The sequence below is a fragment of the Staurois parvus genome, unplaced genomic scaffold (assembly GCF_062004578.1).
Source record: "Staurois parvus isolate SC_StPar_1 unplaced genomic scaffold, SC_StPar_1.0 ptg000068l, whole genome shotgun sequence".
NCBI lineage: Eukaryota > Metazoa > Chordata > Amphibia > Anura > Ranidae > Staurois > Staurois parvus.
The window spans coordinates 10,894,628-10,918,714 of NW_028317864.1; the positions used below are offsets into that span (position 1 = coordinate 10,894,628).

Genomic DNA, 24,087 nt, shown 5'->3' on the forward strand with positions numbered 1-24,087 from the left:
TCAGCATTCACAGTTTGAATGACAGTTGCGCAGTCATGCAACACTGTACCCAAATGACATTTTTAGAGACAGAACATTCCTTTGGTGGTATTTTATTCACTACTGGGAATTCTATTTTTTTGCTATATAAATGAAAAAAAAAAAAAATTTGAAAAAAATGTGTTTTTCTCATAACATTTTGCAAATCTTTCTTCATAAATCTTAGCCAAAATGTATTCTGCTACCTTTTTGGTAAACAAAAATAACCCAAATTAGTATATAGAAAATAATTATATATGTAAAAAGAAAATCTTCTAAATTTTTATTTTATTTTTATTATGTATTTTTTGTACTTACTGTCACCCTAGCATTTTTTATTACTGATTTGCTTTTGCACCCATAAAGACTGTAAAAGCAATAATTTTTCCTTCTCTCTGGCTGCATTGAGAAATACTGTGAGAGTTGTAATTGGTCACAGCTTATCACATGGTACAAGGCTGTTATGAATGGCCTTGTACCGTGTGACCACCATTCACAGAATTCACAAGTAGTAAACTATGTCAGGAAGTGACATGTTTACTATTCATGTAATTACTGATTTGCCAATGAGTGATCACATGAATCAGTACCTCACACATGTTTAGAAACATCCACCCGTGTCGGCAATGCTTCCCTCTGGCCATTTATCCGTATGAGACGGACATGAAGAGGTTAATAAGTCCATAGCCCAGCCAATCAGTCTGTGATTTAAGCATATACATTGGTGAACAAAAGCCAAACGGAGCGCACTCTCTTCGCACATTACCGTGGTGAAATACAAATTTATTTAAAAGCATAAAAATGCATACTCACAAACCAAAGGGGAATAAAAACAGAGAAGAAGAGTCCGTAATGATGGTCCAAAGTGACGGTAGACCCTTGGTGTGGTAGGCTAATGCGTTTCGGGAGACGTACTCCCTTCTTCAGAGCTCAACTTTATGCTTTTAAATAAGTTTGTGTTTCACCACAGTAATGCACGAGGAGAGTGCGCCCTGTTTTGCTTTTGTTCACCAGTATCAAGATTTCCCCATTTTCTAAGGGCTGCACCTCAACGAATGACCGTTATCCTAGTCTGCATGAAGATTTGAGCGCTGGTTTCGTTTGTTTATTTATATACATTGGTGACTTTAAAAATCAACAAATATTTTATTAATATTTCTATTATTTTTTTAATGGTCTTGGTTTTGTAACCACTCAATTATGTATTCCAGCAGCTCTTACTCCAGAGGAGAACCGTGAAGGTGGAAAGAAGGACAAGGATGGGGATCGTAGTTCAGAAGAGGCAAAACAAAAGGCCAAAGGCAGCAAGCCTTTACTGCCCACCTCTACAATTCTTCGACTGTTGGCTGAGCTGGTTAGATCTTATGTGGGAATTGCCACACTTATCGCCAACTACAACTACACCGCAGGACAGTCTGAGCTTATCAAGGAGGTAAGTATCATGCAAAACAAAATTGTTGCCATTTTCCTATTCTGTCATGTTGTATTAATTTGCACTCTTATTGAATGGCAGGATTGTAGTGTATTGGCTTTTGTCTTGGATCATCTCCTGCCTCATACACAGAATGCTGAAGACAAGGACACTCCAGCTTTAGCACGTCTCTTTCTAGCCAGCCTGGCTGCAGCAGGCAGTGGCACAGATGCCCAAGTGGCACTTGTTAATGAAGTGAAAGCAGCTCTTGGTCGTGCGCTGGCTATGGCTGAGAGTACAGAAAAGCATGCCAGGTAAGGTTTTACACAATAAGTACTCTGACTTTTAGTCTACTGTTTTGAAGTTTGGAATGCCATCTGGACAGCGAACATTATCTCCTGTTTGTAATTTGCTTAGGCTACAGGCTGTGATGTGTATAATCAGCACCATCATGGAGTCATGTCCATCCACCTCAAGCTTTTACAGCAGTGCAACTACCAAAACCCAGCACAATGGCATGAACAACATAATTCGCCTCTTCTTAAAGAAGGGTCTTGTCAGCGATTTGGCAAGGGTTCCTCACAGTCTAGATCTGTCCAGGTAAGAGAAGTTGCACAGTCCACTGTAATAGTAATTTTATTTCTTTTTTAAGTGATATGTTTGATAAACTGCATCATGTTTTTCTTTTCAGCCCCAATATGGCAAACACTGTTAACGCAGCCCTGAAACCTCTGGAGACTCTGTCCCGCATTGTTAATCAGCCTAGCAGCCTGTTTGGAAGCAAGGGAGCCTCAGGAAAGAACAAATCAGAGCAAGACTCCCATGGGGCTGCTAGGGATCCTAATAGTAATCAGCCAGATACAGGTACACAGCTTGCATTGAATGTAGTTGCCTATTTGTAAACAATTATTGGTAGATTATACCATTCATAAGTTAAATGACCCCTTACAAACTCCTTTTATCCTCCATAACAATCCCTATTGTGGTCTGCAATTTCCCTTGTATTATTTAAATTGGCGTTATTACAAATGACTTTCAAACAAAAAGCCGGGTTGTGGGCCACTTATCATAGGTAGGTACTTAAAACATTGATCATCTTTTAATCCTTGTAGTGTATGGTCACTTATTTCCATAGCAGTCTGATTTTACAGCATTGGGAGCTGGCTACTTTGGGTCTGCAGTGCTATTTGCTGGCTAACAGTTATTCATATATGCTTTTGCTATGCCATTGTTAAATCTACTCAGAATATGTAAGTAATGTGGAGTGTGTTCTACTGCTGCTAAAAGGAAAGACGAAAGAAAAAAAAAAATTATATAAAACAGTTTTCCTAACAATGGAATTATGAACCATTTCACAGTTCTTGTCTGGTAATGTTTCTATTACAGTGTCACCTAGGTTCAGTTTCATATAACTTTGCCAAAGTAGCTATGTGAACACTTCAGTTCATGCTAAAGTTTCCTTGTCAGTTTTAATATTAGAAGTTATGGAATAATTAATTTACAAAAAATGTTTTACTTTAAATATATGGCACAATATTAGGTGAAACAAGCGAACGTGAAGAGAGATTACTTTAGGCATCAGTGTGGAACAGAGATCCTGTCTTGTATACTCCTTTTGACAGATTTTTGGCTTGTGTTTAGTTATTGCTGTGAGCTAATAGATTTTTTGAATACAAGAGATGTGTGCATATAGTCTACTGGGGACAGTCATGTATTTCTACATTTTTGTCTGGCACTTAGGTTTTCTTTCTATTGAACAACTTAAAACCATTTTTTTTTTTCCAAGGCGAAACTGGGCATGAAGCTCAGGAGGAGGACCCAGATGTTACCCAGGCTGAAGTGACAGATGGGGATATTATGGACGGCGAGGCAGAGACTGACACTGTGGTAATTGCAGGGCAGCCAGAAGTTCTTACCACTCAGGAGATGCAGGTGAGCAAATTTTCCAGCATATGTACCAGTGCAGAGATGATGGTCAACATGGGTGCATATCTATAATTTCCTGTGTAATGTCAATTTAATTCAGGTGGAGACTGAACTAGAAGATCTTATTGATGAACTTTTGGAGAGAGATGGAGCTGCAGGTAAACTACCTGTCTGGTTTTTGTTTTTTGTTTTTTTTTATACAATACCCAATTTTTAGTCCTTGCAACCTATTTAATACTTTGTAGAGTTAATACTACTTTACTATTTGCCTTTGTAGTTTTCTCAGTTAAACTGACTTTTAAGTGTGTCATGTCTGTTGCCATTCATTGGGGATACATTACTATGGGCATAGGCCTCTGTCTCACCCACAAAAACATTGACTCAAAGAATGTTGACTCATGAACTTTTCCCCAATTTGTTTCGGAGATTGAATTATTTCAATTTCCAATTCTGTTTTTTTCTTTTTCTTTTTCCCCTTCCACTTTTCTGGCTGGCACGTGAAGTGCAGTTGTATCTAATTTTGCTTTCCTTTTTTGCGCTCCTGGCATGAGGAGAGATAACTTGGCAGTATGTCATTGAGGTCATAGTCCACATCGTGCTTTCTCTATAGGAAGATGCACACTTGTAATTACTTTTCCCATGTATTGAGGTCACAATCGATGTCTGTGCCAGCTATGTTTTCTCTATAGGTAGATGCTAGAGATGAGCGAATCGAACATGACGAAGTGGAATTCGTTCCGAAGATTTGGAAAAATTCTATTCGCGACGAATCCGAAGATTAGCAAACTTCGGATGCACGAATCGAATTTTCCCAAAAATGGCGGCGACATGTGTGGCGACGGAGAAAATGGACAGAGAAGATGGGGCGGGGATCTCTGGGAAGGCGCGCAGACAAGGCGCGCTGACCCATAATGCATTCATGACATGTGATCGCATTAGCCAATCAGCAGCCAGCCAGCACTGTGTAATGGTGGAGCTATAAATCGCGGCCATCTTAGAATTCTCCATTAGCCTCCGGTCATTCAAGAGAGACAGACCTGTGTGTATTAAGGGACAGAGTTAGGGCCACAGAGACTTTAGGGCCACAGAATCGTTACTCAGGGCCACAGAATCGTTACTCAGGGCCACAGAATCGTTACTCAGGGCCACAGAATCGTTACTCAGGGCCACAGAATCGTTACTCAGGGCCACAGAATCGTTACTCAGGGCCACAGAATCGTTACTCAGGGCCACAGAATCGTTACTCAGGGCCACAGAATCGTTACTCAGGGCCACAGAATCGTTACTCAGGGCCACAGCTATCAAAGAATCGAAAATTTAAAGTGACATACACCCTTTTTTTTTTTTGGTGGCTGTCGTGCACAGTTGGTGCTGCAGTTTGCCGATTGTGCAAAATAAACTGACTTTTTGCTTCACAACCACTATTGTACGTTCAAAGAGTTAAATCCATTTACACGCCGGCTGGCGGTAATATTTTTTGGGTGATTAGTGCATTCCAGTGACATAAACGTACAGTTTCCAGCCAACGGCAAGCTGCAATTGACCGATTGTGCTAAATAAACTGACTTTCTGCTTCACAACCACTATTGTACGTTCAAAGCGTTAAATCCATTTACACGCCGGCTGGCGGTAATATTTTTTGGGTGATTAGTGCATTCCAGTGACCTAAACGTACAGTTTCCAGCCAACGGCAAGCTGCAATTGACCGATTGTGTACAATAAACTGACTTTCTGCTTCACAACCACTATTGTACGTTCAAAAAGTTAAATCCATATACACGCCGGGTGGCGGTAATATTTTTTGGGTGATTAGTGCATTCCAGTGACATAAACGTACAGTTTCCAGCCAACGGCAAGCTGCAATTGACCGATTGTGCTAAATAAACTGACTTTCTGCTTCACAACCACTATTGTACGTTCAAAGAGTTAAATCCGGTTTTATTTTTGGGGTGCTTATTGAATTAAAGAGTATGTCAGACAACACGCAGAGGAGTGGCAGAGGAGGCAATGTTTCAGGAGCGAGCAGACGTGGCAGCAGAGGAAGGGGTCGAGGCAGCACTAGTCACAGCCAGAGGCCAGTGCTCCCGGTGTCATCCAGCGGTCGTGTCTCCACCGACAACCCTGCCGTCATCGATTGGTTGACTCGGTCGTCTTCCTCTTCCCAGGTCACCTCTGACACCTACAGCCAACGGTCGGTGGGTACGTCAGACACAACCGTTAGTTGGCATGGCCCGGGAGCAAGCCCACTGAAATCACGTGTCCTCGACCTGCCCCTGTCCTTTGGTGTTCCCTCACCAAGCGAAGTATCGCATGCTGTGGGCTCAGCCCCACTGTACAGTGAGGAAGAGCTAACAGAGGGCGGTCAGGAACGGGGGGAGACATCCGCCTCTTCAGCAGCCAGGCGAAGAAGTACTGGCGAGGAGAGTGGCTCGGTAGCCGGTCTAGAGACAGGTCTGTCTCCTGACCCACACGCAGCCGAGGGGGCTAGTAGTGACGCGGAGACCCTAATTGATGATGATGAGGCTGATCGCACTTGGCAGCCTCGTCGTCATCAGGCTATTGCTTCCGCATCATCAGGAGAAGAGGGTGCCAGCTTGCCAGCGAGCAAAACAGTCGGGTTGCCCAGGAGGCAGCAGGGTCGCAGCAGTGTCAGTGGAGCCAAACGGCCACGGAGTAGAGCACCAGCTCCACTGCAGCCTACCACCACGGCCAGTAGTGGTGCCGGTGTGCACGGAGGAAGTAGCAGTCAGCCAGTGAGGAGTATCGGGGGCAAAGTTTCCTACTCGGCGGTGTGGCAATTTTTCGTCAAGCCGCCCGAGGAAGTAAACGTAGTCGTATGTCGACTATGTGGCCAGAAAGTCAAGCGTGGCCAGGGGGCCAATGTTGGGACTACAGCGTTGCGTCAGCATATGCAGCGTCGCCATTCGGTGGCCTGGGAAAACCGTGATAAAGATACGGCGGTTCTGCCTGCCCCAGCCCCCGCTCCATCACCCGCTCCGTTACTTGCTCCGTCACCCGACGTCAATCGCCCTCTATCAGCCAGTCAAGGCTCCAACACCTCTGGTGAGGGGAGTTGTCGCTCGTTGGCATCTTCCGCTCGTTCAGATGCTCCTTCTCCTGCTACTCCTCTTCACGGATTCCGTCAGCAGTCTTTCTTGGAATCCGTTTCCAAGAGACAACAGTTTGCGAGCACGCACCCGACGGTGCAGAAGCTGAACATCGTCCTGTCCAAGTTGCTGGTGCTGCAGTCCCTCCCTTTCCAAGTGGTGGACTCGGCACCTTTCCGAGAAATGATGGCTTGTGCCGAGCCGCGGTGGAGAGTGCCAAGCCGGCATTTCTTCGCCAAAAAGGCAGTGCCAGCCCTGCATTCACATGTAGAAGAGATGGTGGGCCAGTCTTTGAGCATGTCGGTCTCTGCCAAAGTGCACGGCAGCGCCGACGTGTGGAGCTGTAACTACGGTCAGGGACAGTACATGTCATTTACGGCCCACTGGGTGAACGTGGTGCCGGCACAGCCGCACCAGCAACTTGGACAGGTCACGCCGCTTTTGCCTCCACGTTTGCACGTCCTTGGTCCAGCAAAGATGTCCGCCTCTACCACCTCTTCTTCCGCCGTGTCCTCAGCCGCCACCCCCGTGCCAAGTCCCATTACCCGACCGGCATATCGCATGTGCAGGGCGCAACGGTGTCACGCTGTGCTGCACCTGGTATGCCTTGGCGAACGTAGTCACACAGGGGAGGAACTTCTGAGTGTAATGAACAGAGAAATCGACAGATGGCTGTCTCCGCGCAAACTGAAAATCGGAACCATGTTGACCGACAACGGAAAGAACATGGTGTCTGCTCTGCGTCAAGGAAGGTTGTGCCATGCGCCATGCATGGCTCACGTGTCCAATCTGGTTGTCAAGCGGTTCCTAAAATCCACCATCCCACTGCAAGACATCCTTAAAATGTCACGTAAACTTTGCATGCATTTCAGCCATTCCTACACCGCAAAGCACACCCTCCTTGAGCTGCAGCGGCAGAACGGAATTCCACAGCATCGCCTGATCTGCGACGTTGCAACAAGGTGGAATTCAACCCTACACATGTTAGACCGCCTTTACGAACAGCGAAAGGCCATCACCGATTTCCTGATGTTACAAGCGGATAAAGGTACTCCCCTGTATAACTTAGATGTCAGCCATTGGCAGCTCATGCGTGACACCTGCCGCTTGCTCAGGCCCTTTGAGGAGGCCACGCTATTCGTGAGTCGGCAGGACTATGGGATGAACGACGTCATTCCTCTGTTGCACGTCCTGGAACAAATGCTGTTAACAATGGCTGGTCAGGGTGCGGTAGAAGTGGCGCACAGATCTCAACGCCACATGACCCCTGTGGGGGCAGGACAGGAAGAAGAGGAGGAGGTAGAGGAGGACATTGGTGCTCAGGAATTATTGAGTGAAATGGGTGGTTTTTCCACTCAGCGGACAGGAGTGGAGGAGCAGGAGCATCTGGTAGAGGAGGAGGAGGAGGAGACAGAGGACCCAGACGCACCGTGGCAGTATGCTGTGGAGATGGAGGCAGGGAGTCCCTCGCATTCCTTGGCACAAATGGCCCATAGCATGCTCGGTTGCTTGCGTAGCGACAGCCGAATAATAACCATCAGACAGAGGGATGACTTTTGGCTGTCCACCTTGTTGGACCCTCGCTACCGTTCAAAAATGGAGAGGGAGGCCAAAATAAAGTACTATAAAAACCACCTATGTAGTTAGTTGGTCTCTGCCTTTCTGCACCAACGTCCATCCTCAGACACTGTGGGCCCTGTGCGCTCGCGTTCCGCTGCCATGGTAGCAGGGGAGGGGTGGGGTGGTAGGAGGCAGCAGCGGCTGCCTCAGCCCTTCCGTCAACATGCCTTTTAAGTTTCTGTTTTCAACCATATTCCCCACAGAAGCCAAACTCTTGGGTATCCCAGAAGCTGCTCAGCGGGTCAGGGCAATAAAGCTCCCGGTTCGCAGGTTGTTCCGTCTTATGGATGGAAGTACGACGGTATATGATCTTCTTCGCACCCACGGCATCACCTCATAAAATTTCTGCATTGCATCTGCAATCACAACGCTGACTTCCCGGATCGCCACTCAGCCATTGGACTCTTGATAGTCGTCTCCCCACACTGCTGCTGGGGGGACTTTTTAACCTAGGCCTGTGTATGGCCTTCAATTGAAGCTGCTTCCGCTCCGCCACTCTGCCATTGGACTCTTGCTAGTCGTCTCCCCACGCTGCTGCTGGGGGGACTTTTTAACATAGGCCTCTGTATGGCCTTTAATTGAAGCTGCTTACGCTCCGCCACTCTGCCATGGGCCTCTTGGGTATCCCAGAAGCTGCTCAGCGGGTCAGGGCAATAAAGCTCCCGGTTCGCAGGTTGTTCCGTCTTATGGATGGAAGTACGACGGTATATGATCTTCTTCGCACCCACGGCATCACCTCATAAAATTTCTGCATTGCATCTGCAATCACAACGCTGACTTCCCGGATCGCCACTCAGCCATTGGACTCTTGATAGTCGTCTCCCCACACTGCTGCTGGGGGGACTTTTTAACCTAGGCCTGTGTATGGCCTTCAATTGAAGCTGCTTCCGCTCCGCCACTCTGCCATTGGACTCTTGATAGTCGTCTCCCCACGCTGCTGCTGGGGGGACTTTTTAACATAGGCCTCTGTATGGCCTTTAATTGAAGCTGCTTACGCTCCGCCACTCTGCCATGGGCCTCTTGGGTATCCCAGAAGCTGCTCAGCGGGTCAGGGCAATAAAGCTCCCGGTTCGCAGGTTGTTCCGTCTTATGGATGGAAGTACGACGGTATATGATCTTCTTCGCACCCACGGCATTACTTCGTAGAATTTCTGCATTGCATCTGCAATCACAACGCTGACTTCCCGGATCGCCACTCAGCCATTGGACTCTTGATAGTCGTCTCCCCACACTGCTGCTGGGGGGACTTTTTAACCTAGGCCTGTGTATGGCCTTCAATTGAAGCTGCTTCTGCTCCGCCACTCTGCCATTGGACTCTTGATAGTCGTCTCCCCACACTGCTGCTGGGGGGACTTTTTAACATAGGCCTCTGTATGGCCTTCAATTTAAGCTGCTTACGCTTCGCCACTCTGCCATGGGCCCCTGTACCGCCTCCTCTTGCTGCTGCCAGGTCCAGAGTGTGTCATGGGTCCCTGTACGGCCTCCCATTGCTGCTGACTTCATCGCCAGACTCTGCCATGTGCCACTTTCAGGTCTCCTTACACTGTTGGTGGGTTCCATTTTGTGATAGGGTGCTGTATGGCCTTCCATTGCTGCTGCCTCCACCGCCACCCTGCGCCATGTGCCTCTGTCGTCTGCTCACGCTGCTGACGGCTTCCGCTTTTTAACCGAGGCCTGTGTTTGGCTTCCGAATACTGCTGCATCCACCGCCACCCTGCGCCATGTGTCTCTGTCGTCTGCTCACGCTGCTGACGGCTTCCGCTTTTTAACCTAGGCCTGTGTATGGCTTCAGAATAATGCTGCCTACACCGCCACCCTGTGCCATGTGCCTCTGTCGTCTGCTCACGCTGCTGCCAGGTCCATACTGATTCATGGCCCCCTGTACCGGCTCCTCATGAATGTGGTTCAGCGGGTTTGCATCACTTAACGGCAAATCGTTGACAAACGCTGGGACGTTCAGTGTTGTGCGCATTAAGCCAGACACCAAAGGGCAGCACAGACCTGTTATTACTCGCTCAAGCATGGCTGAACAAAACCAGTCTCTACCACAAATTGGACCCAGACCTGCCCAGGGTCTCGTAAGTAGATTGCACGGAGGAGTAGAGTTCGTTATTGGAATTAACTGTGAGGGACTTTTAAACCTAGGCCTGTGTATGGCCTTCAATTGAAGCTGCTTCTGCTCCGCCACTCTGCCATTGGACTCTTGATAGTCGTCTCCCCACGCTGCTGCTGGGGGGACTTTTTAACATAGGCCTCTGTATGGCCTTCAATTTTAGCTGCTTACGCTCCGCCACTCTGCCATGGGCCCCTGTACCGCCTCCTCATGCTGCTGCCAGGCCCGTAATCTGCCATGGGCCCCCGTACCGCCTCCTCATGCTGCTGCCAGGTCCAGAGTGTGTCATGGGTCCCTGTACGGCCTCCCATTGCTGCTGTCTCCATCTCCACACTCTGCCATGTGCCACTTTCAGGTCTCCTCACACTGCTGGTGGGTTCCATTTTGTCATAGGGTGCTGTATGGCCTCCCATTGCTGCTGCCTCCACCGCCACACTGTGGCTCCACACTCTGGTTTTGGCCCCATGACTGCCCAAATGAGTGAAGTGTGCGGTGATTCTAAGATCGACGGCACTCATCTGCATGTCATACTGACTGTCAGTATTATTTCTCTTCCCCAGCAGACTCCAAGGGCATTTAAATTAAAGGTACAGTGTTCTGCACTAATATAAAGGCTCTCTGAAGCCTAGAAACACCCTTTTTATAAGTTAAATTCGCAGCGAATATATTCGGCTCGAAGCGAATTTATTCGGCGAATCAGCCGAACCGAATTTGTGAATAATTCCCTCATCTCTAGTAGATGCACACCAAGAATTGCTACTCTCCATGAGGCCTGCTCTGTGCATTGGACAAACTAAGCAGTCCTTATTGAATTCGTTACTACAGCTATTTTCAACCTTTTAAGTATTCACATTTCTCGATCTCTTATTGGAAAATATTTCCTCATTATGTGTTGGGCATTTTCTGTGCTGTTCTGAACTGTCTTAAAGTGGAAGTCTAGTCCGATAACAATCTTAGGTTTGTCTGCTCCCACCCCTATTCTAAGCCTTATACTAACTACCCTGTAAAGGAAAAATGTCTATACTTGGCTATTCTGATTGAGTTCCAGTTGGATCACATGATCTCAGCAGCAGCTGGCATCACCCATAGGCATCCTATGGCGCATCCACTGTCTGCTGTCCCTCCTCTACACTGAAGCCAGCACTTGGAGCTGATCATGCGACTGGACCTGAGAGCCCTCAGAATAGGCAAATATAGACATCTATCCTTTATAACATAGTATAGGGTATAGAACTGGGTGAGAGCAGGTGTAAGCTTAGATAGTATTTGACTGGACTCCTACTTTTATTCTTCACCTGTGGACTCCCCCCCCCCCCCCCCCCCCCCCCCGTTTTTTTTTCTTTTCTTTTCTTTTTCTTTTTGCTCTGCGTTTTGCCCTGTAGCTTCATCAGAGAGATAAGGAAGTGCCATATTTGTGAATATCCCACCATTTATATATTTTCTTGTATTGCCCTAAGATAGCGGTTTGTTGCCCTCTGTAAATATTAGCTGAGCAGAATGGATGTTAATTATTGTTAATGTCAAAGTGGTGTTGCGTTTTTGTTGTTTTTTTTTTTAAATGGATTGTAACGTTTAGCCTGGGTTCACATGCGTGCGGCTCCTTATATCACATATGTGCAAATCACATGCGATTTGTGTGCGGTGCAATCGGAGTCATACATTTTGTATTGCAGCACAGTGGCTAAATGGTTAGCACTTCTGCCTGGCAGTATTAGGGTCGTTGGTTCGAATCCCAGCCACGGCACCACCTGCCTGGAGTTTGCATGTTCTCCCTGTGCCTGTGTGGGTTTCCTCCAGGTACTCCGGTTTCCTTCCACACTCCAAAGACATGCTGGTAGGTTAATTGGCTCCTGTCTAAATTGACCCTAGTACATGAATGTGAGTTAGGGACCTTAGATTGTACGCCCCTTGAGGATTAGGGACTGATGTGAATGTACAATATATATGTAAAGCGCTGAGTAAATTGACAGCTATACAAGTACCTGAAATAAATAATAAATATTGCTCTATATGCTTCGCACCCGCAGCAAAAACGTGCAGGACCCTTTTTTGAGTCCACACTGGAATTGGATCGCATAGGTATACACATCCGATTTTTCACATCGCACCGCGTATTGCAGACCGCTTTCAGGGTGTTCTTAACATACACACCAGCAGCGGTTCGCATGGGGTGCGATTCCGATGCTTTGCGGAAATCGCACTGAAAGCTCCGCAAATTCCGCACTGCATCAATGTGAACCAGGGTTTAGTGATGTCTCAATCCCATTTGGGCAGATTTCACTTTGCTTCCTTTTTTTCTGATGCCCAATAAAGGGAATAGTTGCCAAATGTTTGCTTTCTCATCTGCTTTCTCTGTAGTAAGTCGTGTTGAAGATGAGTCGCAGGAGGATGTGCTGATGGATGAAGCTCCCACAAACTTGAGCCAGGCTTCCACACTCCAGGCTAACAGGGAAGGTTAGCAAAACCTTAACAGTACTGTAAAAAAGCTTTCTATTTGTAAGGAATTATTTTTATCACCGCTTATCAGCTATAAAGGGTGTTTGAATAATACTTCACAATGTCATTAGCTTAAAGAAAAAAACATAAATTGCCAAATGAAATTGGTTAGTGTGCTCTACAAAGGAGCAGTTACTATAGTGTGCTTTTTTTTTTTTTTGTCCCGACCCACTACCTTACTGCCCAGCCTATATATGACCAGCACAATATTTACGCTTTGCTCTAACTAGCAATAGTAAATCGGCTTCAAGATAAGTTTTTAGACAAGAGGGTTTTCTTCTGCTTGCAGTTAATAATTGTCTGTCTGACAGAAATCCCTCTCTGATTAGACATTTGCCGTTACTGGTGGTGTACAGAGTGCCGTAAAATGTAGCCTTTGCCTGGCCAATACTGTGCAACTGTTAGGGAGAAAATAAAGAAAACACAGGATTATTTTGCCGTTATTGCAATATGCTATTTTCCAACCTTACAATTTGATTTAATAAACAGCTTTATTTACTGTGAAAGTTTTTTCGGATTATGGCGTGTTGCCACCTGTGCTTAAATCACAAGGGGTTATGATTTCATCAGCATTATCGCCTTCCATTTATGCCTGAAACAGACTCCATGAACATCCTAGACCCAGAAGATGAAGAGGAGCACACCCAAGAAGAAGACAGCAGTGGCAGTAATGAAGATGAAGATGACAGTCAGGAAGAGGAGGAGGAAGAAGAGGAGGAGGATGAAGACGACCAGGTACATTGGAATCCTGATCTGCTATTTAAACCTAGATTTAGGAATTGTTTCCATTTTGTTGGTAACTGAATGTCATGGGCTGTTTAGGATGATGAAGAGGGTGAGGAAGGAGATGAAGATGATGACGACGACTGCTCCGAGATGGAGCTGGATGAGGATTACCCTGACATGAATGCATCACCTCTTGTACGCTTTGAGAGGTTTGACAGGGAAGATGACCTCATCATAGAGTTTGACAACATGTTCTCCAGTGCCAGTAAGATTTTGTTTTTTGTTTTTTTTAACTCCGTTTACCAAGTCATAGATTTATAATAATGTTATCAGGCTCATGCTTTTCATCTTCTCCTCTAGCTGACATCCCTCCTTCACCTGGTAACATTCCTGCCACTCATCCTCTAATGGTACGTCATGCAGACCATGGATCTCTCACCATTGGCAGCGGGAATTCCACAAATCGCTTGGCCCAAGGCATTGGTAGAAGCCAACGTACTCTCCGACAGATTACCGCCAATGCAGGCCACACAATACATGTTCATTATCCTGGAAACCGGCAGCCAAACCCTCCTTTAATATTGCAAAGGTAAAATAGAGGCATCATACTGTGGGAACTGGTCACTTGTGTGTTTGAAATCTGAATTGTTTTAGCTAGCACTGTAAGAAGGTTATACCTGTGTTTATCACTTGGGAAACAAATCTTTACTATATTATATTCCTATGGGCTATATACTGGATTAGCAGGAAAGGCCAATCTGGAACACACTGTCTGCATGAGATTAGAGTACTTATGGTGTCCTTCTACAGCTCAAAAATGTATGTTCGGTTAATTGGCTTCTGACCAAAATGATTATAGGGAATGTGTGTGTTTTTATTTAACTGTGTTAAGGACATTCATTTGCATGTTTGTTTTGCTGATTGATGTATTTTTCTGAAATCCAGGTTGCTTGGCCCTTCAGCTGCTGCAGACATCCTGCAGCTGAGTAGCAGTCTTCCCCTTCAGAGTCGTGGCCGGGCACGCCTGCTTGTTGGCAATGATGACGTTCACATTATAGCTCGCTCGGATGATGAATTGCTGGATGATTTCTTCCATGATCAGAGTACAGCTACCAGCCAGGCAGGTTAGTGACTTCAGTAAAAAGTCAGCTTAATTTGAAAATAGCTGGGCAGCATGTGAAGTGTATGATATTTTATATTTCTGTTAAGGTAAGCAAACCTTCTTTTTTTTTTTTTTTTTTTCTTCTCTGTAGGTACTCTATCCAGTATTCCAACTGCACTCACACGGTGGACAGAAGAATGTAAAGTGTTAGATGCTGAAAGCATGCATGATTGTGTGTCAGGTAAGCAAACATTTGATCTTTGTGTACACTATATTGCCAAAAGTATTGCTCGGCCGGCCTTTACACTCACATGAACCTTAATGCCATCCTTGTCTTAGACCGTAGAGTTCAATATTGACTTAGCCTGCCCTTTGCAGCTATAACAGCTTCAACTGTTCTGGGAAGGCCGTTCACAAGGTTTAGGAGGGTGTCTGTTAATATTTAACTATTTTTCCAGAAGTGCATTTGTGAGGTAAAGGCACGGATGTCGGACAAGAAGGCCTGGCTCGCAGTCTCCACTCTATTTAGGCCAAAATGTATTCTGCTATATGTATAACTTTGATTTTTAAAAAAATCCCAACAAGTTTATAGTAATTATTTTTCTATACTAGTAATGGTGACGGATCAGCGACTTTTAGCGGGACTGCAGGACTTCACCGGGTATTCTGACACTGGGTGGGAACTGACTAACTGCTACTGACCTCTCCAGTGACACTAATACAGTGATCAGTGCTAACAAAAAGCACTGATCACTGTACTAATGACTCTGGGCAGTAAGGGGTTAACATCTGGGGCGATTTAATAGGTTAGCTGTGTAGTGTTTTGTGCGTACTATGTGCTGTTTTACTAGGGAACGTGCTGCATTCTATCTCTGCTTTGCAAAAGCTACATCGCCAACCTCATCCACAGATACCGCCCAAATCGCCCACTCCGCTCCTCCCATGATATCTTCCTCTCTAGCTCCCTCATCACCTCCTCCCATGCTCTCTTTCAGGACTTCTCCAGAGCCTCTCCCATCCTCTGGAACTTACTACCACAGCATGTCTGGTCAGCCCCCACCCTGTCTGCCTTTAGGCGATCTTTGAAAATTCACCTCTAAAGGGAAGCCTACCCCACCTCCACCTAAGAACTGTACTTGAATCACCTCCACCAGATCATCCCACGCAGCTATCACCTTTTGTATCACCCCCCCCCCCTTCCTTTAGATTGTAAGCTCCACGAGCCGGGCCCTCCTATTCCTTCTGTACTGAAATGTATTGTAATTGTACTGTCTCTCTTATATTGTAAAGAGCTGCGCAAACTGTTGGCGCTATATAAATCCTGTATTATAATATAATTCATCCCAAAGGTGTTCTATGGGGTTGAGGTCAGGACTCTGTGCAGGCCAGTCAAGTTCCTCCACCCCAAACTCGCTCATCCATGTCTTTATGGACTTTGCTTTGTGCACTAGAGTCATGTTGGAACTGGAAGGGGCCATCCCCAAACTGTTCCCACAAAGTTGGGAGCATGAAATTGTCCCAAATGTCTTTGGTATGCTGACGCCTTAAGAGTTCCCTTTACTGGAACTAGGGGGCCAAGCCCAACCCCTGAAAAACAACCCCACGCCATAATCCCCCCTCCACCAAACTTTACACTTGGCAAAATGCAGTCAGGCAAGTACTGTTCTCCTGGCAACCGCCAAACCCAGACATGTCTATCGAATTGCCAGACAGAGCAGCGTGATTAGTCACTCCAGAGAACACGTCTCCCCTGCTCTAGAGTCCAGTGGTGGCGTGCTTTACACCACGGCATCCAACGCTTTGCATTGCACTTGATGATCTAAGGCTTGGATGCAGCTGCTCGGCCATGAAAACCCATTCCATGAAGCTCTCTACACACTGTTGTTGTGCTCATCTGAAGGCCACACCAAGTTTGGAGGTCTTTAGCTATCGACACTGCAACCTATCACTGTACCACACTTTAAGTCACTGAGCTCCTGAGAGCGACCCATTCTTTCACAAATGTTTATAGAAGCAGTCTGCATGCCCTAGGTGCTTGATTTTATACATCTGTGGCCATGGAGGTGACTGACCCCTGAATCCAATGTTTTGGAGGGGTGCCCCTTTACTTTTGGCAATATAGTGTATCTTTAGGTAACCTTGGGATTATTGTTTTTTCCTGATTTATGTGTGACATATTGAATGGCTTAGTAAATACTTTTTATTGTACAACATGGGACACAGAGCATCTTCATATAACTGTAGGGCTCTGTTCCACCTTCGGGTGATTGGACACTGGCAAAAAAAAAAAAAAAACAGGAACTCCTCCCTCCCAGGTATAATCCCTCCCCATTAGGCAAGGCTTTTTGATTTTTATGGGTTTTTATTTATTTTTTGCTAGTGTCTTAGGTGATGGTCATATCTTTACAGCTCTCTACATGAAAATAGCTGACTTCTCATATGGGCTTAGGAGATTGGCTTTGTCAAGATCCATGACCTACAGCTTTTCAATGCTCAGAGAAATGGTACCCAAACTGGACACATGGGGATGTCCTGTAATGTTGAATGGTCGATGCTGGACCCTGTTCAATGACATATTGCCTTGTGGACCGATAGGGTGCTAAACTAAGTTCTAGGGCAGTGATCCACAATTTGGGAGAAGAGTCCCTGAAGGCTCTTTTTTTGGCAGCCTGCCATAATAAGTGAAGAGGTGGTCCTGCAGCAGGAATGGTGGGTGCCCCAGGATAGCCCCTATGCTGGTACATGTTCTCTATCTAGTGCTACCCACCCCACTCCCCAGGTGAAAGGCATTGAGTAGTTTGTTTAGGTCACAGGACCTTTAATTTACACTGGCGTTAAACCGCTGGTGATCTTTTTACTGTGTTTTGTTCACAAGGAGCTCCTAGACTGTTCTGAGCGCTCCGTAGCATAGGAGGAGCTTAGCGGTGGTTTTCTGTAGCTCAGGGAGCCTCCTTTCCACCCCCGGATTTCCCTGCGCTGGCTGAGCCCCGCATGAGGGCGAGGCTTGGCCATAAATGATTTAACGGATGGGCGTAGTTTCCTGGCAGTGGCCATCAGATGCTACATGAGCCTGGGCCCACTGAAGAGGGCAGAGGAGATACTTCTGTGGGACTACAGGACACAGCAACTCCTGACAGCGTTGGACTACAGGTTGCATCAGATCTTCACCGTATTGGATTACAGGTCATAGCGTTATCTTGTGACTACTAATTATAACAAGTGTACTAACAACTATTGATGGGGCATTGGCCGAATAACAAGATTCCTCTGATGAAAAAGAGTACCAGCTTGCCAGTGGTCTTGTGATTCAGTGCCTGTTAGCTGACTTGGACCACTATTTTACTTGCAAGGATCTCTGTAATTCTTTAGTGTGCCATGTCTTGCAGATGACACCGTGGAAGGGATGTAGGCGGTGCAAGATGCCTAATACTATTAATAGGGAGGAATCTGAACTTAGCCCTCCGTATAACCACTCCCCTGGTGGTCAGTTTCTTCCAAGCGGCTCTAACTCCAACTATCTGGCATCTCCGCTACCTCTGGGGGTACCTTATTCCAGGTCATTTGTGACCAGAAAGATTTTTCATCTATCGCCAGGGTACAGGAGTAGCTTTTTGGAACACTTGCAGGTTTGGACCACCTGAGTCACAAAAATAAACATTTTCCCTCTCCTCATTAACGAAAGGAGGAAACAGTGGAAGATGAAAATTTTTAAGTAGAAAGAGACACAGAAGAATCCTCCTTCCAGGAATCTACTACTGAAGAACACCAGGGTCAGTTTTTCTCAGATACAACAGCTTTTTGTGCGTTTTCTCACCGAAGTTGTCGGAACTAGTTTAAGATTCCCACATCCGGAGTTGTCTTCATCAACGGTTTTAAAATTTCAAACATTATGGCCATCACAAGATCCTCAATCTTTTCCTATACATTCTCATTTAGGGCTGATTCACACCAGATGCAGTCAAGTGCACTTTTTTTTTCTGCATCAAAAATGCTTGCACAGTGGTTTCAGTGTATTCCAAAGGTCCTTGTTCACACCAGTGCAGTCATTTCCAGTCAGTTTCTGGTGCAGAAAACAAAATATTTTTTTCTGCACAGAACTATACTGGCACACAGCAAAATGCATCAAAAACACACCAGAATGGAGTGTGGTGTGAACTGTAAGCAAAAACGCATCTGGAGTTCGGTTTTGTGATGTCAACTGACCTTTAAAGGATGTTTTTGCACATTGACTGGGCTCATCCTGTCAAGGTGTTCGTGCCATAAAGGTTTGCTTGCTCAGCAATATCCTATGGAGAGCGTGTTCACTAAGAAATGGAGTATGCCTGCGGTGGATCCAGCAGTTTCCTATCGCAGGAAAGTTGAAGATGTTCCAGTGTTTAAAGGTGCCTCGGACAAACGTCTGGAAATATTCTTAAGTCTCATTTGCCCTGTTGGAGACAGCTTTACATCTAGCGATTATGGCTGTAGTGAACTGCCAAAACCTCAAGGTCTGTTCTCGTCACATGACAAGATGGGGGCAGTGGGGTCTTCTAGGGGAGATGCAGAAACCTGAAAGATTTCCCATGTGCCCCTCAGCTTCTGAGTGGATGCCTTGGTGGATTCCTCTGTTCTGGGAGAGCGTGATAACAGATGCCAGCCTGAATGGGAGGAGTTCTGGAGCATTTTCCAGTCCAGGGGACTTCTCTACTGTGGAGCTGGTTGCCCATCAATATTTTGGAACTGAGGGCAATTTTCTGTGAGGGTTCAGTCAACGCCATGGTGGTGGTATATACAAGAAGCAGGGCGGCCCAGGAGAATGTATACCTCTTACTGACTTGGAGGAAATTGGCAGAACTTCACGTTCCCGCTCAGTCCACAGTCCTAGAATATTGGCAGGTGGAGTTTTCTATGCTGTCAACATTCTTCACCCAGGGGTGTCTGAGGAGATCTGAGTACGATGGGGAACTGTGGATGTGAATCTTAAGACGTCCAGGTTCAATGCAAAGTTGGACAGGTTTGTCTCCAGCCCAGGGGATCCTCAAGTGCTTGCAGTTTATGCTGTGATGACACACTGGAAGCAGTTCTCCATAATTTGTCTTTCCGCTATTGCAGCTTCTACATCGTCTGCTTCACAGGATTTGAGTGGAAGGAATTACAATTATTCTGATCACCCTGGCCTGGCCCTTGAGAACTTGGCACTCTGACATTATAAAGTGTCGATGGATGAACCCTGGGCTAATCCAGACTGACCTGACATGCTGTTGCAAGGTCTGATCGTCCATCATTCTTCAGTCTCTGGCTTTAATGGTATGGCTGTTGAAGCCAGGGTGCTAAGGGAAAAAGGTGTCACTGATTTGGTCATTCCTTCCATGCTAAAAGTTAGGAATGCAACTTAGATTTACAAAAGGACTTGAAAGTCTTGTCTTCTTTTGGTTTGAGGCCTTCTGGCCTTCCTCCAGTCTGGATCGGATCAGGGACTGGCGTTGAGTACGATCGCTTTCCTGCAAAGGACTGTCCTGGTTCTCCACCCTGATAGTTTTATGGCTTCTGCCGTACTTTTTTTTTTTCCTAAGGTGGTTTCTTCTTTCCATCTCAACTAGGACATGGTGTTACCGTCTTCCATGGGAGAAGGCTCTTCACACCTGAGTAGTTGACTGCTACTGCTAAGAACTCTAGGGTGAAAGTGGTGATAGTTACCTCCTTTTGTGAGGCAAGAAAGTACAGTGATAAATGTCAGGTAAATGACTTGCTTTCAGTTTACACAAAAAAAAAAAATTCAAACACTTGGGAATAGTGTATATTTATGTGATTTATTCACCTTCGTATTGAGGCATCAAAGCAGATCTTAAAATGGCTTTAACCAATATCATAGGCCCACGTACATTAGCCCTCAAGATACCAACATCTGTGTGGGGTTTTTCGTTTATTTTTTTGAAAGCTGAACTCTGAGCACAAAAACTTTAAATATATTTCTCAATAGCCACAAAGCGTGTAAAACCACTACTAAGTGCCACTGTTTTATAGAATATCTGGAATTTAGTGCAAACTATTGCACTAAATTCCAGATATTCTATAAAACAGTGGCATCATTACTGTGCTGCACATAGCCTGTGTAGATAGAAGAGCTGTGGGAAGCGCCTAATAGGCCCACCAACTACATGCTGCCTGCAGAAAACTACAGAAGGGGGTCAGAACAAGACCTCTCACCCTGCACAAGGAAAGTGGAGGGATTGGTAGAGACCGGTCTGTACTACATGAACCTCAACACTGGATTACTTCACAGATCTGGACTACATAAACACACCAACATTCAAGCAAGAATACTTATCCCTTTTACCATGGAGTTCAGCTTTAAGTGTGGTAAATTCTTTATGAATTGAAGCATGCTAAAATACACAAATGATATGTCTTAGTTTATAGTGAATAGAAGCCATAGTGTCTCTTTGTTTATTTCTCCTCAGTGGTTAAAGTTCCAATAATTAATCATCTGGAAGCTCTACGTGATGAAGAACTTGAGGAGCGAAGGGAGAAAAGGAGAAAACAACTGGCAGAAGAGGAGGCCAAAATGGCTGAAAAAGCTAAAGAGGAGAAGGATTCAAAGGAGCAAAATGTGCAGGTCTCTGCGCTTTTTTTTTTTTTTTTTTTTTTTTTTTTTTTCTTACCTTAAAGGAAACCTGTAATTGGAGAAATGAGGTTGCCCTTTTTGAGCTTTACTTCTAAAATGGCACTTTCCTGGCTGTCATACAGACCTGTGTTACTGACTGAGATAAAGTATGCAGAATATAAGATCTGATTTCAGCGATTGAAAGCTTGTTTGCAATCACTGAAAGTATTGATGCAAGACAGTCCAGAAGCTAAGCATTTTCCAGAGACGGCATTAGCAGTCCCCATATTTTCTGTAATTACAGGTTTCCCTATGTACATGGATGCAAACTTGGCTCACATAAGCATTTGTTACTAGATTAAAAAACGTTTTATAATGTACATCCTGTAAAGAAAAGGTTTAAAACTCAGCTGTCATACCATCAATCTTCACCTCCCTGGAAGAGCGAAGCTTGCTGAAGGAACTTGAGCATCCACCTGTGTCCTTAAGTGATGAAGAGGTTGGTAGAATAAAGCAGAGAGCACAGGAGGACTGGCATTTCTATAAAGCAGTGTTAAACCCAAGAACAAAAATGTAATAAATTGTGGCCAATTCTTAGATCTGTTGACTGCATTAGTTTTCTCTTTTTCAGGCTTTTCCTTTATCATAACCTGGTTATCCAGCCAGTAAGTCTGTCATTTTTCAACTTCTTTAGCAGACCAAGCTGTTCAGACAAAGTAGCATTTAGCAGGTTGATAAAATATTTAACTCATGGTTGCTTACAGTGGTCCGCTTTTTTTTTTTTTTTTTTTAATGTAAAACCATTATCCCAAAATGAGAAAATGTTTGCTGTAACTGCTTTTAAAGTGTTAGCTGGAGGTCAGCTTCAGTTTCTTAGTCATCTAATGCAGGCCATACATGGTTTGAATTCCGAACGATTTTTGTACGAAAATCGGACCTAAGAATAATTGGCTGATTTTCGCTCTTTTAGTGGGGCAATGGCATCAGGCGATTTTCGTGATTCCTCCCCATTTCGTTTATCAGGCATGCTGGAAAATTCATAAAAAAACAACCGATATTCGAAATCATTGGTGGCACCATCGGATTACAGAACGAACAACGTTTCGATTTTTGGATTAAAAACCGTTTGGAATTTGAACCATGTATGGCCTGCATAAATCTGTTAGTCTAACACTACTCCCTTACCAGACTGACAATGCTGCTGTGTCTGCTTTATTAATTCATCCAGAATGCAGATACACTAACACGGGAAATGTTTGCCTGGCTGGATCACCAGGTGAAATAAAGGGGGGAAAAAAGAAAACTATTGTAGCCAGCACATCTAAGGAATACCATTTTTCTAAGTTGGTTACTGAAGATTCTTTTGCAAGCTCATTTCTTCTGTAGTTAGGTGGCAAGATAAGTAGGTGTTAAACATGTTTTTTTTCAGACACTGGGCAGTCCTAGGAGATCCCCCCCTCCTCCAGCACACAGCAGGTAATTGACAGCCCTAGCTGTGCATGTTTTCCTTTGAGACTGTAGAGGGGATGTGCTCTTTCCCTCCACTTAGGTCTCAGATTACACTCAGCTCTGTGCTGTGCCCCTGCCTTCTGGAAGCTGAGAAATACTATCTAAACTGTATATTTTCAAAAGCGTTTATTATCACTTTAAGACCAAGGGGAGGTTTAAAATCTCTGCTTTTTGTTCATGGTGATGCTGTTGAAAATGTCTGTTTAATACTTCTTTTTTTGTTGTTTTTTTATTTGTGCAGGCTGCCAATGCTAAGAGGAATGCCTCCTTTGAGCTGAGTCTTGCAGGTATTTCATATACGAGGTGTTTTGTGTCTAGTTTTTTTTGTAGGTTTTTTTTTTTTTTTACAGCGTGCATATGAAGGCTCCTGGATGTTTCAGGTTGAGGTAGTAGATTGTATAGTTTTGGGGTCACACCCGATCTGGGAGATAACTATACAGTTTACTGTCTTTCCTGCAGCATCTCATTGCATCAGTCCTGTGGATTACAAATGACAAGTGTCTATGATGTGAAATGTGATGCCTGTATTGTAACCTGAACCAAGTCAGGGGGGATTGGGTGAATTGCATAAAAGTATTCATGTGCTTCCTTCAGGGTGAGGTAGTAAGTTGTATTGTTTTAAGGGGCAGGGATTTTTTGCTCCTATTTGGTGATAACTATACAGCTTACTGCCTTCCCAGAGGTGGAGTATTCTACATTGAGTACATGTGAGTATTCTACATTGAGTACATGTGAGTATTCTACATTGAGTACATGTGAGTATTCTACATTGAGTACATGTGAGTATTCTACATTGAGTACATGTGAGTATTCTACATTGAGTACATGTGAGTATTCTACATTGAGTACATATGACATATCAATTTGAAATAAACTAGTTTGTTTAGCTCTTGCAATAGCAGTGTGATTATTCTGATTAATTTGAATTCTTTTAAAAGAACTGACAGCTCAGAGGAGCCCCTGTACAAACGATCCGATGTTAGTACAACGATCTCCACTGCTGTGCTATTGTGTTCTGACAGAGGAGGCCCATCCCCCCCCCCCCCCCCCCCGCATCAGAACACTCCAGTCAGCGCTACCAGCCATTGGCTAAGGGTGCTGATCGGGAGCTGATCGGCAGACCTTTTTCCATTCATGCCCCTTCTGTCAGACCGGCTACCATAGATACAGGCCGAATGTCGGCCAGTTTCTGTAAAAGCGGCTGATGCCGCCCAACATTGGGCCAGTGTGTATTAGGCTTTATTCTGAGTGTTAAGCTTGGCATGTTTCTAAAAATGTTATCTTTTGCTTGCTTATATAATTAGACATTTGTCTGAAGTTCAGCTTTAGCTCAGATCCTCTGTCAGTTCTTGATGGAAAATCTTATTCATCAATTAATTCTTGCATTCCTTTTGTGTTTTATTTGATCACTGACCTTGTCATTGATTAACTGTGGCTGTGTGAAAATCATAAAAGGCACGATTTCTGTTTGTAACG

The 24,087-nt window shown here is 45.1% G+C and overlaps 1 protein-coding gene across 9 annotated transcripts in view; it reads left to right on the forward strand.

Moving 5' to 3' along the window:
* HUWE1 (HECT, UBA and WWE domain containing E3 ubiquitin protein ligase 1) overlaps positions 1–24,087 on the forward strand; it is a 229,241-nt gene that overhangs the window by 147,876 nt on the left and 57,278 nt on the right. For 6 of the 9 annotated variants that reach the window (XM_089669150.1, XM_089669155.1, XM_089669153.1 and 3 more), the window contains 14 exons: positions 1,230–1,450; positions 1,532–1,743; positions 1,847–2,029; positions 2,121–2,293; positions 3,216–3,361; positions 3,456–3,513; positions 12,554–12,649; positions 13,293–13,426; positions 13,514–13,682; positions 13,778–14,006; positions 14,363–14,541; positions 14,671–14,760; positions 20,960–21,114; positions 22,853–22,898. In XM_089669150.1, the coding sequence (XP_089525276.1) occupies positions 1,230–1,450; positions 1,532–1,743; positions 1,847–2,029; positions 2,121–2,293; positions 3,216–3,361; positions 3,456–3,513; positions 12,554–12,649; positions 13,293–13,426; positions 13,514–13,682; positions 13,778–14,006; positions 14,363–14,541; positions 14,671–14,760; positions 20,960–21,114; positions 22,853–22,898 (2,091 nt within the window). The remainder of the gene's footprint in view (positions 1–1,229; positions 1,451–1,531; positions 1,744–1,846; positions 2,030–2,120; positions 2,294–3,215; positions 3,362–3,455; positions 3,514–12,553; positions 12,650–13,292; positions 13,427–13,513; positions 13,683–13,777; positions 14,007–14,362; positions 14,542–14,670; positions 14,761–20,959; positions 21,115–22,852; positions 22,899–24,087) is intronic. The other 3 variants (XM_089669151.1, XM_089669154.1, XM_089669159.1) reach the window with 1 other exon arrangement.